The following is a 15,497-nucleotide window of genomic DNA, read 5'->3' on the forward strand; positions in this document are numbered from 1 at the left end:
GTCGCTTTGGGACGTTAAACCCAATAAACCAAACCAACCAAGTAATTAGGCAGGAAGTGAAGGGTGACCGAAGACGTGAAACGAGAGACGCTCTACGACGTCCCCACTTCATATGCAACCTTTCCATATCATTCTGTTTGTTAGCGCTTCGTTCACGAAGATTAACAGCAATATTTTGTTTTGTAAGTCAAACAGTGCTTCTTAGGTTATCTCCGCTTCTCGATCTTTTTGGATAATATGTCCACATAAGGCCTACAGCTCATTTCTTTCGCACGCTGATGATGCAAAGATATTCAGGGAGATACACAGTGTTCAGGGCTGCAGCTCCATTTCGCACTTCGATTAATCTGTGTTATTTGACTAGTAGCCCCAGAATTGGGATTCATGTAAATTCATTTTAATTCATCTGAACCAAGATAATGCATGCATTTTAAGACCGAAACTCAATCTTGTACTCTAGTTGTTCGAATCGTATTTCACATAGGTTAGGGTGGGCAATAAGGATAAGTAAGCGCCTTTGGCAGGACGAGTTGTATAGCTAGAACAGCTAAAACAATGAATAGGGCGCAGAGTAGACGGAGCTCGGCGCGGTAACACCCAAATGATGCTTTTCCGAGTAAAACACGACGTGCAGCTGAAGCACGGCGCAAACTTACTGTGGGAAAGAGAGTTACAAAAATGCTATGGCTTGAAGTTGGTGTATGAGATACCCCTTACAGATGGAAACTAAGGATTTCTTTGCACGTTTGTTCGTTGTTTCAAAGTGCAGGGTGCGTGATATTTTTTTTTTTTTCATTTCAATTCCTCGCAGTAGCAATCAGCACATTTCCAGGCCAATCGATGACATGGATACGGGTAAAACTACGTGCGACCACCAGTCAGCTACAAGCTTATTGGTAGCACCGGCTGGGGCTCACCATGCAAAAGTCCGTTACACTCGGAACACCGTGGCACGCAGTTACTTGCTCCTCATGCCAGCGTGCATTTAACAGCCGAAATGACGGCATCGCGGCGCCACGGCGGCTACATGTGCACGAACGAATCGAATGGCAGTCTGCTTGCGCTCTTCCAATCATACTAATAATAGTAATGTACACACACACACACACACACACACACACACACACACACACACACACACACACACACGCACGCACGCACGCACACACACACACACACACACACACACACACACACACACACACACACACACACACACACACACACACACACACACACACACACACACACGCGCGCGCGCGCGCGCGCGCGCGCACGCACAAACCTGTGCAAGCAATTACCTTCGGCTACTCCGCAGTCATGTTCCAACTAAGCTCTATAAAGAAGGCTATGGCTCTGGGGTAGCTCCGGAAGCCTTTGCCCAGACTGCCGTTCGGACAACACAGCCCATGTAAACGACCGTCAAGTAACCAACACCATGCAAGAATATCTGCACTGTTCGCTCTGACACAAAGAGCAAAGTTCTTGCTAGTGGCGATTTTGAAGATTGACGATAAAAAACTTTCTCAACGACGCGTTGTCTCAAACAACGCGAATACTAAACCTCGGAATTCTGAAATTGAAGGCCAGTACTCAAGTACGATCTGTACGTGTCGGCGTAGGGCACATCGTGGCACGAGAAAATAAGGCAACTGTCGAGAACACATAGGTAAAGCGGGACATGCACGCGGGCACCTCGCTTTTTTTTTTTTTTCCTTTATTACAGTTCCCAAAGGGCGCCGACGAGTTTGCATGAAAATGGGTAATTTCTAAATGACTTCCGATGATGTGTGCACTCAGGTGACGGCGTAATTAGAATACCCGCACTAGCTGCGAGCAATGCGCTGCTACGATGAGCATCGATTCAAAGGCGTGAAGCTGCGCAAGAAAAAAATACGCTTGATCCAGCTACCTACCTCTCTGAGCTTATCGCTGTCCAAAAGACGACCAAGGAAAACTGCTAAATCCCAATGAGAGATTGCACACGAGGCAGCAGAACATCTGATCACGATAAACACGACACAACGGATTGCGAATCTCCGATCGTGCGTTTTAGACCTGCGGCTGTCAGTTGCCGCACGGATGTTGTGTGCGCCGAACGGATCGAAGCGCCTCTCAGACGAAGCTCTCCGAAAGGAACAGCTCTGCGCCATGATTTCGAAAATTCACCAACGTGGTTTTGATGCGGTGAGAGGCGTGGACACGAAGGAATCGGTCGGAGTAGGGATTATGCCTGCACTTGCTGACGTCCACGGAAGGAATGCATGACAGGATTGGCGTGAAGAAAAAGGAGAAACGAGGTCGCAACTCGGCTGCCCTCTTTTTAGAAGAGGTGGCGTTACTTACCCCATTAAGCAGAACGCACTTGAACGCAGTTGAAAAGGCCTCTTAAAAAAAAAAAACTGGACGAAGTATCAAATATAAAATAACATTAATTTTACAAAGTAATTTTGAACCAGTGCAATTTGTGTTTCAAAAACTAATAAAAAGTCACAGCACAGCAATAAAGAAATAATGAAAAAATTTTTGAGCCACATCCAAGTCAAGTCGGTTCCCCAGCATCTGACGCCATCTTACGTTTTTAGATTGGCGCCAACGACTTTTTACCGGTGTTGCGTTGTTCCATCGTTTCTAACGTTGTGTGCCGCGGTGTTGGATCTACAGACGCTGCAAACGCTAGAGACGCCGGAAAAAAGAAAAGTGGTGTGTTAAGACGCTCTCTGTGCTGCCCTACTCGCTGCCATGAGTGACAACGAAAATGCAAGTACTTGTTTTTTATGGACTGCTTACGACCCATGCGTTAAAAATGCAGTCTTTGAATACGTGAAAGAAAAAGCGGGATCGAAGAAGCTGCATATCTTGAGAACCGAAACTTTGGCCGATGATCTGAGCAGCTGCACTGTCTTCGGGTTTCTCATAAATGAGTTGCGTAAGCGCAACGCATTTGTCGACAGGAGCACAACTGTGCTGTCCGTACCGGAGCATTTCCAGGCAATTCATCTGTGCACGGCGCGTGTGAAGCAGAGGGAAAGCTGCCAGTTCAACGCGCTTTTATCTGACGTTGTGCACGCAGACTTTCTTTATCAAAAGTGCCTCTCAAAATCAGGTGTGCGGATCGAGTCAGAGTATGTGCAAGAATACGTCGAGTTTCTCTCGCACACCAACACAGTGAACAATTGGCAGATCTTGCGAAAGTTCCGAGATGCCCTGGAAAATGATAGCACTTTTGCAGCCCAGTTTGCCAATTCGGCTTTCCTCGTGCATGGCCCGATCACAACGGATTTTGCCAAAGAATGTACCGAGCTCTTGTCTCAAGGCAAAAAAGTAAGGCGCATCGTCACTGAGGCTCCTCTTGATATGAGCACGAACGAAGCCTACAACATCGAAGCTGTCAGCGTCAGCTCAGAAGTCACTGACGTGCCTTGCCCGGACGAGTCGACAGTCGAGAAGTGGGACTCCAACACTGTAGGGTACATGGTGTGCGTCACAAACGCGTTCATCCGGGTCCTTTTAAATAGCCGCGATGAACTGGCGCTTGCCACAGCCATGGCATCACCCGTCATTGAGTTGCCGCATGACGCGTTTACTCATCTCAAGCGTCTGTCTCTCGATAAGAAGATGCCCATGTGTGAGACAGCGATTTCGCATGTAAAGCGGGGGAGGCTGGCCAGCAGCAGCTGCGCGGCGCCTGAGCGCTGCCCGCTTAAGCCCAACAACTGCAAGTTGGCGGTGTTCGCTGACCTGTTGTACGACATGCAAACGGCAGTCCAGGCAGTTCCGACGGCGGATGCGGTTGCTAACATTGTAAGCGTCCTCGTACGTCGAATCAAGGCCGCTAATAGACATGGGCTCGTCTGGGAGAAGGTGGTTCATTTCAAGACGGAATTGACGGGACTGGCACGCAGGTTTCAAGATGAGGAAGGCACTGGAAACGTGGATGACGCCAAGGGCACAGTAGAGGGCAGTGCTACGCTGAATATACTACTACGCCTCTCTGACTTCTTGTCAACGCGTCGCATCAGCTGTTCTACAGTATCACTGATCGGCAATTGTGGTGAACATGGAACCCCATTGAATATACCAGAGCTGGTGAAATATTTCAAGACACCGGTGTCTGAAGATGAAGATGATGATGACTATGATGTGCCATTGCACGAGCGCCTCGCAAAAACGTGTCAGTCTGATAGTCAACGGGAATTTTTGGCTTCGATGCATGCTGAGTATGAAAAAGAAGAAAAAAAAAGAATACGTCGTAGCAAGAAGGTGCGCAAGGCAATCTTCGACGCGCAGTTGGTGGATGAATTCTACATCCCACCAAAGGTGTATGCTCTTAAGGAAGAAGCTCCACTGGCAGAATAGAATTCTGGAGGAAAGAAAGCTGCCAAGCGTAGCACACTTGCTGAAATAAGCGGTACAAAGAAAAAGTCCTCAAACAACTCAAGTAAGGATCAAGCTCGAATAACGTCCTTTTTCAGCAAGGCATAGAGAGGACCAAGACTTTATTACTTGTTGCACTTTCAAGAGGGTGCCTTTTTTTGTAATCCTCAAGCACAGTCACATGCTTGTGAAGCTTCACTCTGACAGACTCTAGAGTGTTCATTCCCACTGCCAGTCCTTATCATTTTGCAACATTGTGTGTATAGCGACAGATTAAAGAATTTTCTTTGTGTGATTGTATATGAAGCAGTGCTTTGGAATTGGAAAGCTCCCAATTCTTTGCATCAAAACATATAAGTGCATCGCAACCATGCAGCCATTGGCATTTTCAAGTTGCTGTAATGGCAAATCTGTGTACACTGCACTGCAGAAGCATTCACTGCAGAAGCGATCTTCATCCCCTCCCTCCCCTGTGTGTCGTGGCCCACCGGTGGGCCAGCCTTAAATTTTCTTGAGTGCAATGTGACCCACTAGTAAGCCACTGGTGAAACCAGTTTTTTTGAGCCGCTAGCAGATGGCAGTGGCGAACTTGCATGTGTGCTTTTTTTCGGTCTTTGCACCTGCTGAGCTATCCCCTGGCTTTATCGCGTCACTCAGCATTTGCTGACACACAGCCTGTGTACAGGACGTGATCCATCTGTAACCCATCACAACGTGCGAGATACAATACACTTTGCAGTAAATAAACTCATGGCATGGGCAGACAGAAATGGATGCCACTTTTACCCACACAAAACAGTGGCTGTTATGTTCTCACTGAAATGAGGCTTACAGAACAGCCCCACCCTACACCTAAATGAAAGCGTACTACCAGAAAAACAAAAAACTTTTAGGAGTAACATTTGACATACAACTCGCGTTCCTATCTCATAAACACGCTCAAAAAGAAAACTTCTCGATCTCTAAACATAGTCACAGTTCTCTCACAGAAACACTGGGATTCCGATAGAACATGCCTTGTATATATTTATCGCTCTATTGTACACGCTTGGTTAGATTATGGTTGCATAGTGTGTGTTTGATCAAGGCTGTCGTACTTGAAGCGACTGGACCCACCCAGTACATAATTTTGATTTGCGCCTCAAGTATCACAGACAGGACGTCACCCATAAACAGTCTTTACGTAGAAACCAATGAACCACCATAGAAGTAATCTTATGTGGACTTCGCATTGGACACACTCACCTGGCATATAATTTTCTGTAGACAAGACAAACCCCTATGTGAAAAATGTGGAGATGAACTCGCACTAAGCCACGATTATTCTCGTGCTCAAAACTCGGAAAACTATGAAAAAAAGTATTCAATTTTATAAAGAATCCCTACCTTTTCACCCAGCACTGCTTTTAAGTGATAATGTAATTGTTGACAAATCATGTTTTTAGCTTATTGAGAGAAGCAGGTTTTCTTCAAAAGTTGTGAATTCTTACCCAGTGTTTCGCTTCATTTTATAATACACCTCAGCCATTTTCTCACTCCCGAGAAGAGGCTTGACGTCTTTATTTGATTGGTTGGGAGTCTCGAGGTCCTTGCCCAGCCAAGGATGGCCGCTAAGGTTACCCGACCCTCTTTAACCCTTAACTCACCACTGCACACTCCCTGCCAGGTTATTTTTTTATGTTAGTTTCCTTGAAATTTTGTGCTAGTAATTCACTGGGATCCTCTACAGGACACGTAGACATTTTTATTCCTGATAATCTTATACCTATTAGTTGTACTGAATGAAATCTACCAGCAGAAATCTCGCCCGTCGGATTTCCTCTTCTTACATGGATTTTTCGGTGACAAGGGCTCTTTATCGATGTTACCACCACAAGGCACTTAGTTGGGCTGCTTCGCTGTTGTCACTATAATTGGAGTCCAAAGTCATAAGCAGTTTTTGAATTTCTTCTTCCGTCAAAATGCAGAAGCATGTGGCACGCTGTCTCGTCATGGCTACTGTGCCGAAACCAAAACGAAGCAATGCAGACACGGACACGGATGTAATAACATGCGTTCTGCCTCTTGTTTAAAATCTGCCCTACAAGTTCTATGAATTTATGGGGACTCTCCACAGATGGCACGACATGCTTACATCGTTTGTTTTTTTTTACCAAGTATTTCAGGAGCAGCAGGGAGTGAGTTAAAAAGCCAAAACGAGTTTACTCGGAAGAAGCACGGTGTCCGCATATGTGGTTGTCTGAGATAATTCGGGAGTGGGAGTGAAAGGGTTAAAGCTTTCATTAGCTGCCATTTCTAAAATTACTTTCCTTTGTCATCACTATGTAGTACTAACATTGTAGGCCCTCTACACCACCGATGATTTTTCATATTTCTATAAAACTGCAGAAAACTTTTCCAATACCTTAAGCTTGGTGCATGATGGCCTTAGCTGCCTATGTGCCATAAAACCCCACAAACAAACAAACAAACAAACAATGAACCGCCACTTGCAGACACGTGCGCATGTGCTCACGTGCTCATACATTCTAAAAATCCATTCGCTGCCAAAATATAGTTAAAAAGCACCCGTCTAGAACGTTTTTTAACAACAAACACCAAGTATTCGGACCACTCCTCCTCCATCCTGAAGAGAAATGTTAAGAATTAAACATTCTGGATGCACTTCCTAATATTTCTCCAAGAGCCGACCCACTTCCGCCTTGGTACAGTTTCTCCGCTGTATGCGACTTTGGCTTTCATGGTTTTATTAGCGTTTAACGTCCAAAGCAACTCAGGCTATGAGGGATGCCATAGTCAAGCTTGTAATGCTAAAATACAGTGAATATACCACATAAAGATTGCATGAAATTTATAGCGAGAAAACAGCGAAATGGCAGGCTTCATAGCATAATGAAGTAAACAACAAACTACACCTTCTTGAGCCAATTATCGAGGAATGGAAATCATGTCATCAAGGATGCTTCATCAAAGTAATTCTATACCGCCATTGTATCGGGCACACTTATTCAACACACAGCTTCATTCTTGCAAAACAAGATAAACCTACATATGAATTATGTGCAGAGGTAGGCACTGCAAAACACATCTAAAATCTCATGCACGAAACTCATCAAACTAAGGAAGAAACACTTCTCAATTTTATTCTGAATGCATCCCTTTTCACCCTAGGTTACTCATAGCAGAAAATGCACTTGTCGACATTTCTAGTATTTTTGGTTTGGTTTATTGTGGTTTAACGTCCCGAAGCAACTCACACTACGAGGGACACCGTAGTGAAGGGCTCCAGAAATTTCAACCACCTAGGGTTCTTTAATGTGCACTGACATCACACAGTACACGGGCCTCTAGAATTTCACCTTCATCAAAATTCGGCCGCCGCGGCCGGGATCGAATCCGCGTCTTTCGGGTCAGCAGCCGAGCGCCGTAACCACTGAGCCACAGCGGCGGGTCTCTAATATTTCTACATTAATTAAGGTGCAAATTTTCTTAACAAGCTATGATATTTAAAAAATATATATATTTCATCTCTCTCCCATAGAGGAGACAATTTTAACCGTGTGTTTAGCACATGATGGCTTTAGTCGCTTATGTGTCGCAAAACCCAACACAACACCTGTGACCCATGACACAGTGAACGTATTGATACAACAAAATTTAGTTATAAGCTACGGGATACAGATTCTTATAATATGCATAGCAGTTAAATACATTCAAATTTGCATACCTCAAGTTTTTGTTTGTGCTGCATTGTGAGGTGTTCAATGTCCTTGGCCCTAAAGGAAACTTGTACAGCCAAAGGGCATTCGCTGAGACATGATGGTTGAACTTGAAAAGAATTGGGTCAAGCGTAGGCTATATTTTTATCTATAACATGCTAGCCTTAGACAGGTAGCTGTTGCACAAAAACGAAAAAGGTATGCAGTCTGGTGTGCAGATACAGAAAAGCATTCTTTGTTACAAAATACATAGTGCTAGATGGCAGTTTCTGGAGATAATCATATGAATACGACAAAAATTACAAAAAGCAAACAGTTTAAACTCATGGCGCTTATTTCCATTCTAAGTCTGACAAGGCTGTCAAAAGAAGTACCTGATGTGCAGGTGGCATAATCATTCCATTGCAGATACCAGTCCCGGATGGTTTGCAAAAGGAATGAAAATTTGTGTATGCCACTGTGAAATGTTTTCGTATAAGTGTTTGGTATGGTTTGTTCTTTAGTTTACTGCACTGAAAAAGGTTAAGTACTTGCATTTATCTAGCTTTAGTATGTTTAAAAGCAAAAAAAACGATACTGGAGGCTCAATTTAGGGTCAGTGAGAGTAGAGCTTTGTGCAAAACTTCTCTTGGGAAATCGCAGCGACGGAACTTGTTACATGTGAACGTAAAGCATTCTAGTTGGGCTATACAGTGGCTAGTACAAGAAAACCAACAAATGACACTGTATTTTAGTACTGAGCAAACAAAGAAATGGTAATAACTTGGTGTCAAGGTAAATGGATCTGAGGGAATATATTAGTGCATAGGGCACAAAGAATGAATGCCTTAGTTATGTAGAAAACATGTTTGTTGCATTTTAGGCCAGCATCTCATGCTCAAATTTATATATGTAAATAAGAGGGCTTTTCCCTTATAGTAACTAGCATAGACTGCCATGACACCACTTGGCAACTTGGTCAGGCGAGCTGAGAACTATCTGACCGTGGCAACTTGGTCAGGCGAGTTGAGAACTATCTGACCATGGCACCATACATCTTTGTGTCTGATACATTCATCTGCATTCCATTTGTGTTATCTGGAGTGTCAGTGATAAAATAAAAAAATAATAGGACCTAAAACTGCCTTCGGGTGCACCAGACATTTCAGTGCAGCCTGAATGTTGCCCTTCATGTTCAATAAACTGATAGTTGCCGTGCTGGCTCAGTGATTATGGTGCTCGGATGCTGACCTGAAAGACGCGGGTTTGGTCCCGGTCACGGCGGTCGCATTTTGATGGAGGCGAAATGCCAGATGCCTGTGTGCTGTAGAATGTCAGTGCACGGTAAAGAACCTCAGGTGGTTGAAATTATCCGGAGCCCTCCACTACGGTGCCCCTCATTGCCCGAGTCACTTTGAAACTTTAAAATCTACAAAACCGAAACCATCATTAAATTGACACTGACCTGAAAGATGAGCTCTTAAACAATGCATGACGTTCCCAGAAGCAAACATGACATGAAATTTATGAAATAATTTGTGGTGTGATACACAGTAAGATGGTTTTGACAGAATGAGAAATACGATATCAGTTGAGTTGTAGTTGACAAGCCTTCACAGAATCCTTATTTCTACTGATGTGATTGTGGTATGTTTGGAAAAAAAAAAATGTATTCAAGAATTCTGCAACCTGTACAAGCGGATGAAATGGGATAATAATTATTAGGGTGCCTTGATGCACACACACCTGCATCGAGGCACCATAATAATTGGAACAGTTAGGAAATCACCCTATCTATAAATAGGCATTATTTTAGCCATTTCCATAGTCACTCAGTACTTCGTTAGTTGTCTGTGGACGCGCTACCCGCGGTGTACACGCGCCGGATCCGGCACGCTGGAGATTTAGCAAGCGCGATCTGTTTCCGCGCTCCGCCAGTGCGCGCACACGCTGACTGTTTCCTACGGGGAAAGCATGCAAACGGCTGAAACAACTGGTCGGCGTTCTGCGCATGCGCAGTGGCTCCCCGCGGAAGCGCAACGCGCTATTCTAATGCGCTTATGGAGTCTGTTCATTCTGCATCCGTCGTCTTTTCACGCTACAATGCCATTTGAGCTAGTTACAGCTAGCCCAAATGTCGGTATGGTTCTAGATCTGTCTAATTGGAGGCGGCTCAACCTTGACTTGCGCAGAACGAATCTTAGCAGACTGCAACTGAGCCGATCTTCTTCGCATGAAATTCGCTACCCAGACAACACAACTACATCCTCGGGGCATCCTCGAGGATTAATTTGAGGACATTGTGTTGTCCTGAGGGCATCCTGTACTTATCCTCAAACGGTCCTCACTTAGTTCTGTTATCCGGCCTCAGTATGTCCTTCAGGTCATCCGCAAATTTCTTCTGGAGGACCTTCTCAGTCTGTTTTCAGGACATCAGATGTCGATGTAGCCCAGAGAATATGGGTCACTATTTGCTTAATTAATGCAGGCAGTGTGCACAGGGGTTGTGAAGCAGCTTTTTTTTCTGCTTCTTTTCGCTTGGATTCTAGCAAACAATTTTTACAAAAGTTTCGCCATACTCAACAACTGACTAGTTCGTTCCCCGTATTTATTGCTACCTACAGGTTATTCTGCATGCAACATTTTCATGCAGCAATGACTATATAACTCTCAGGGGTTGAATTCTGCCGTTTCAATGGAAAAGCCACTCAGACAAGTGGCCCAAGTGGCTTAGGAAGGAAAACTGATGCATGTGTGCTATGGGCATCCCTTCGTAAATTTCTGCTTGCTGCTGCTGAAACAGTTTACGAAAAGAAAATCTGAGTTCAGTTCAACCATTTTTCATCACTTTGTGTTGGCAGATTTGTCAACTTCATATATTCAGCATTTATCTCTGCACAAATAACCTGACAGGATAAACCTAGGTTTCCAAGCACGAACCTTTTTTTATGTGCAGTTTAAGCCAAACTGATTATGGTCCCATATGAAGCTAACACTTTCTATTATTCGGTAATACTTTCTATTATTGTATGTATTTGTCTACAGCCTTATTTTTACATACACCATGTGTCAGATATGCCAGTAGTACAACAGATTAACATGCCAGCTGCAGCTGGCAGCAAAAAAAATATGCATTTGGGTTTCTTCTTTATTTCTTTCTTAAGCTCTCGGACTGTAAAAGACTTAATTTTTGCACAGTGACGTGTACACTTTTAATTTATTTTGACCACCAAGGGATGGTCAAAATAAAGATTATTTTGACCATCGACTGGAAGGAGAAATACATTGCTGCTGGTGGGAATTGCATCAAAAAGTGATGTGCATTACTAAATAAAAAGTTAGTCCTGGAGGAATAACTTCAGGTACTCCACTTGCAAGATAAAAAAATTTGCCCAGCATTGTGCTTGTACTGCATTTATACCAAATGCTTGATGCTCCATATTGTATTTTGTAGAGCATGGTTTCAGCATTACTTTGTATATTGCATTACCTTGCATAGCTAGACTCACCTCCTCTGCAACTCACAAGTATAGTCATATACAACTTAAGTCTGCAGTGAAGCTCCGCCCACATTCAGCCTCCGCGCACAGAATTCCTCCACGACAAAAAAGTAATCCGCTGCTTAAACGTTTCTTGCGACCAAAACAAGAAGCTCATCACAAGAAAAAGATTATAAGCTCTAGGATTTTGACATGGGGATTGTTTGATATAGTCAAGCATTAAAAAGCTGATTTCGTTTACAGTTGCGGTTGGCCAGCAGAGTAATACAGGACGCCGCGAACCGCGGCCCAGTGTTAGCAACTGCTGTTTTTTTAAGTTGTATTCTACTATAGTGACTTTGCTGGATTTCCTAGCTTTGCTCACAAGCTGCACTCACAAAGGTAAAAAAGCTGGATTGTGTGCTTTTGCACAATGTGAATAAAGGCATTCATCATTGATGCTTTTATTAGCACACCATACTTTCTAAAATCATTATTAAGAAATGCAGTCTTGTAATGTATAGCACCTTATATGTGTGTACTTTCACAAACCACTTGTGACAAGTCATGTGTGGAGGCAATATCAAAGATTAAATCATAGTAGAATAACATGTTCTCAAAATATTGAGCAGACAATGGTACAGAAATGAGGGGCTCATTACTTACGAATCAATGTATCCCTGTGTATGCATTGTCAACCAATATTTTTAGTGATAAGGCGCAGGCCGTGGTGTTTTTTTCTTATCTTCAACGAAACAATTTGATTCCCACTGCAATGGCAGTACATCTGGTGGCCAGTAAATTAATCACACTGAGAATACCTAGCATCTCCTCAGTCTTGGCTCCACACCAAACAACAATGTGCTCTGCAATGACATGAAGTTCTTTGCATCTGACGTCTCATTTCATCACTACCCCTTGTGACTGTCATCACAACACACTAACCTCTAGCCAGGAAGCGCGACCATTACCAAACAACAGTTATATCAGGCTGAGTACACTCGTGCAAGGGCCAGACACTTTTTGCTCAACTTTGGCATAGTGTATCCCATGCATAGGAGTGGCCTTGCCTTGTTCGATTCTCTGGCCATCTCAGTAAAAAACTTTATTGGTTCCTTGGCACCTGCCGTTCAGCTGCAATGAAGACGTGACATGTTCGCTTTATCCTTCAAGGTGAATAAAACTCCCCCTCCCTTGACTGATCATAGCAGCAGTGTCAAAATGTCATAAAAGAAGCCTAAAATAACACGTGAAATTTGCATATCCACTTTTTTTTCTGTATACTGCTTTATCATTCACATATCTCTCTATGCTACTTACACTTTGTCTTCCCTATGCTGATTATGTGGGTTACTTAAGACCCATTGGGTAAAAAAAGATGGTAAATTGTGGGGTTTAATGTCCTGAAGCAACACATGGACTATAAGGGAAGCCATAGCAGAGGGCTCTAGATTAATTTTGACCACCTGGGGTCCCCTTAACGTGCACTGCCATTGCACAGCACACGGGACACCCACTGTGAAATGGCCAACAGTATGACTAAGTAAAGAAGAATAATCTAAGCAGTGCCATCATGAAATGATGGTATGAAGTGGTATTTGCATAATTAAAAGCAAAATAGCAGCCCTTGCTTTTGTGTATTAACGGCACAGCTCATGATAAGCTTTGCCAAGTGTGCAAAGCTTGATATGTACAGTAATGCATGGTTTATTAGTGCACCTGCAGGTTTGCCCGCAGTGGTGTAGCGCATTTGTAACAATACTATGATGCAGCAAACTATGCTGTATATCAAACACCTGCTGCTGTGTTTGGGGTTGTCGCATAATATGCCGTCAATATCAAACTCGAAATTGCATGTATCGATCTCAGAGTAGATTCTGTCATTAAGATGTGACTTTTGTTCCTTCTAGCACGTCTTTTTTTTTTTTTTTTGCAATACTGAGCAGCAGCAGTGACAATGGCTTCACTGGCTGCTTGAGCTTAAAGATGAATTTGGATTAACCTCATCACACAAACTGGTGACTTGAACCTTCTTTGCAATTGTGGGGACTCTTCCAAGGGTGTTAATATGAGTGCTGTCTGTGCAGAAGCATTGCTTTATAAGGCTTTCAACTTTGAACAAAGACAGATTCATTCATTCATTCATTCATTTATTTATGTTTGACAGAAACCGGTACAGTGTGTATGCTTATACAGATTGAATTTTCCTGTCTGGATAGCCGAGGCAAAAGGCATATTCAAATGCCTGACGGGGCCTCGGAACCTTTATTGCACACATTGTTGTCCAATCCACAAATGAGAATGTGAAGAACCAAGAATGCTAGACCTAACATTTGTTAGTGATAACTAGGCCGCGGACTTTTCGGTGTTTATTTTGAAGAAAAATCAGTGGATGTTTTTCAGCGTCTATTTCTTTTGGGGAAATCGGTGCTTTTCGGTTAATTGTGTGAAGCAAAAGCTAAAACCTGTGAATATCAGCAGAAAAAATTATCTATGTTTGCTAAAGAGGTGATAGAAGCAGAAAACTTTTTTTTTTTTGCTTCACTGGGACACACGCTATGCATAGTTAGCTGTAATAGTTGCAGCTTGTTGACTGGAATGTAATGGCATGTCTATGTTTCCAGCACCTGACTCCAAAAATGCTCTTTCAACATTTGTAGCCGAGATGGTAAAAGACACTTCGGACAGAACCGCTTAGATGTACGCACTGGTGAGACACAGGTAGAAAACCATCATTGAGGGGGTGCACTATGGAAAGGCTCTTTTTTTTTGGAGCCTTAAAGAATGATAGACAGTGTTCAACTAGCGTCATATTTTCTTGCAACTCTTTGTGAGAGTCGTGAACCAGTGCTCTCTTCAGAAATGGCGAATTCTTTTGCTTATGAGCTCGGCTAAATCCAAGCTTTATTCGCTGTAGATAAAAAGAGTGCCTACATGCATCAACAGTAATGTGTTGTGTTGGGTTTAATGGCACGTAAGCTTCTAAGGCGGTCATGCGCCAAGCTCAACATCAACCAGTAAAATTTGCTAGTAATAACGAGATCTCTCCCAGGAATCGAGTAGGCTGCCAGCACTCATGTGCTGGGCAATGCCCACTGTTCTCTTTGAAGGAGGAAACAAAGCCTTACAGCAGTATTCTCGTCAACATGGGATTCGAATATCTGTGGTACTGTTCCGAGTGCCTTCTCAGCATTTCCGTGCTTTCGGGAGTAGAGTAGGAAAGCTTCTCGGATAAAATGGCTGTCAGCTAGCCTCATCATGCCAAGAAAACAGTGTTTTTTAGCTAAAACCAAAAGGTACACAGCCTAGTGATAACCTTGCAAGTGCTGGTCTTTCACAGTAAAAAAAATCATGGGTCCTTTACTTTCATGGTAATGCAACTTCAGCAACAGCCTGGGATGGTGCAAAATGCTGATGCCAGTCAGAGCGCTTCGTAACTCTGGGTCTGGCTGCAGGTTAGGCACAAGTCATGCACTGTTGCTAATCCATCCATATACGGCAGACGCCAGCATGACAGGTGCAGCGGGCAGGGTGTGAAGGGGGGTGCGGGAATGTGGCACTGACAGTGTTGCAGTAGCTGGCTTCAGTATGCTGCCATGAGATGTGGCATTGGGGGGTAAGGATTTCCTGTTTTGGAGGCTCGAATAGACCTTCTCATGGCAGATATTTTACACAGCACAGCACGACACAGTACACGGAACACTGACAAAGCACCATTGGTGCAGAGTTTTTGTTGATTACTCATGATGAAACTGTCTTTGGAACAATCAGCGTAGCACGTGGCTATGACGTCAATCATGAAGGCACGTGTTGTGTTGCGCCAACGGTTTTGCAGAAATGGGAGATGTGGCATTAATAGCCATTGCTGTAAAAACTGATGGCGTGTCCTAGCATAGAGGGCTGGGGATGCACGTGATTGGTGCTTGACCCACGCACAGACAGT

At 43.7% G+C, this 15,497-nt stretch overlaps 2 protein-coding genes across 6 annotated transcripts in view; one reads left to right on the forward strand and one right to left on the reverse strand.

Moving 5' to 3' along the window:
• Evi5 (ecotropic viral integration site 5) overlaps positions 1 to 15,497 on the reverse strand; it is a 336,527-nt gene that overhangs the window by 214,871 nt on the left and 106,159 nt on the right. Inside the window, exon 1 of one of the 5 annotated variants that reach the window (XM_089582012.1) lies at positions 2,174 to 7,591. The exons of the other annotated variants lie outside the window; for them this stretch is intronic. The gene's annotated coding sequence lies outside the window, so the exon portion shown is untranslated. Of the gene's footprint in view, positions 1 to 2,173; positions 7,592 to 15,497 lie in introns of those variants that run through there. 5 annotated transcript variants of the gene reach the window in all.
• On the forward strand, positions 2,552 to 4,677 carry LOC149352810 (uncharacterized). Its single transcript, XM_089582022.1, has one exon. The coding sequence runs from the start codon at positions 2,743 to 2,745 to the stop codon at positions 4,357 to 4,359; it is 1,617 nt and encodes a 538-aa protein (XP_089438148.1). The 5' UTR covers positions 2,552 to 2,742; the 3' UTR covers positions 4,360 to 4,677.

Source organism: Amblyomma mixtum, chromosome 3 (assembly GCF_055824585.1).
Source record: "Amblyomma mixtum isolate Tamu chromosome 3, ASM5582458v1, whole genome shotgun sequence".
In the NCBI taxonomy this organism is placed as follows: domain Eukaryota; kingdom Metazoa; phylum Arthropoda; class Arachnida; order Ixodida; family Ixodidae; genus Amblyomma; species Amblyomma mixtum.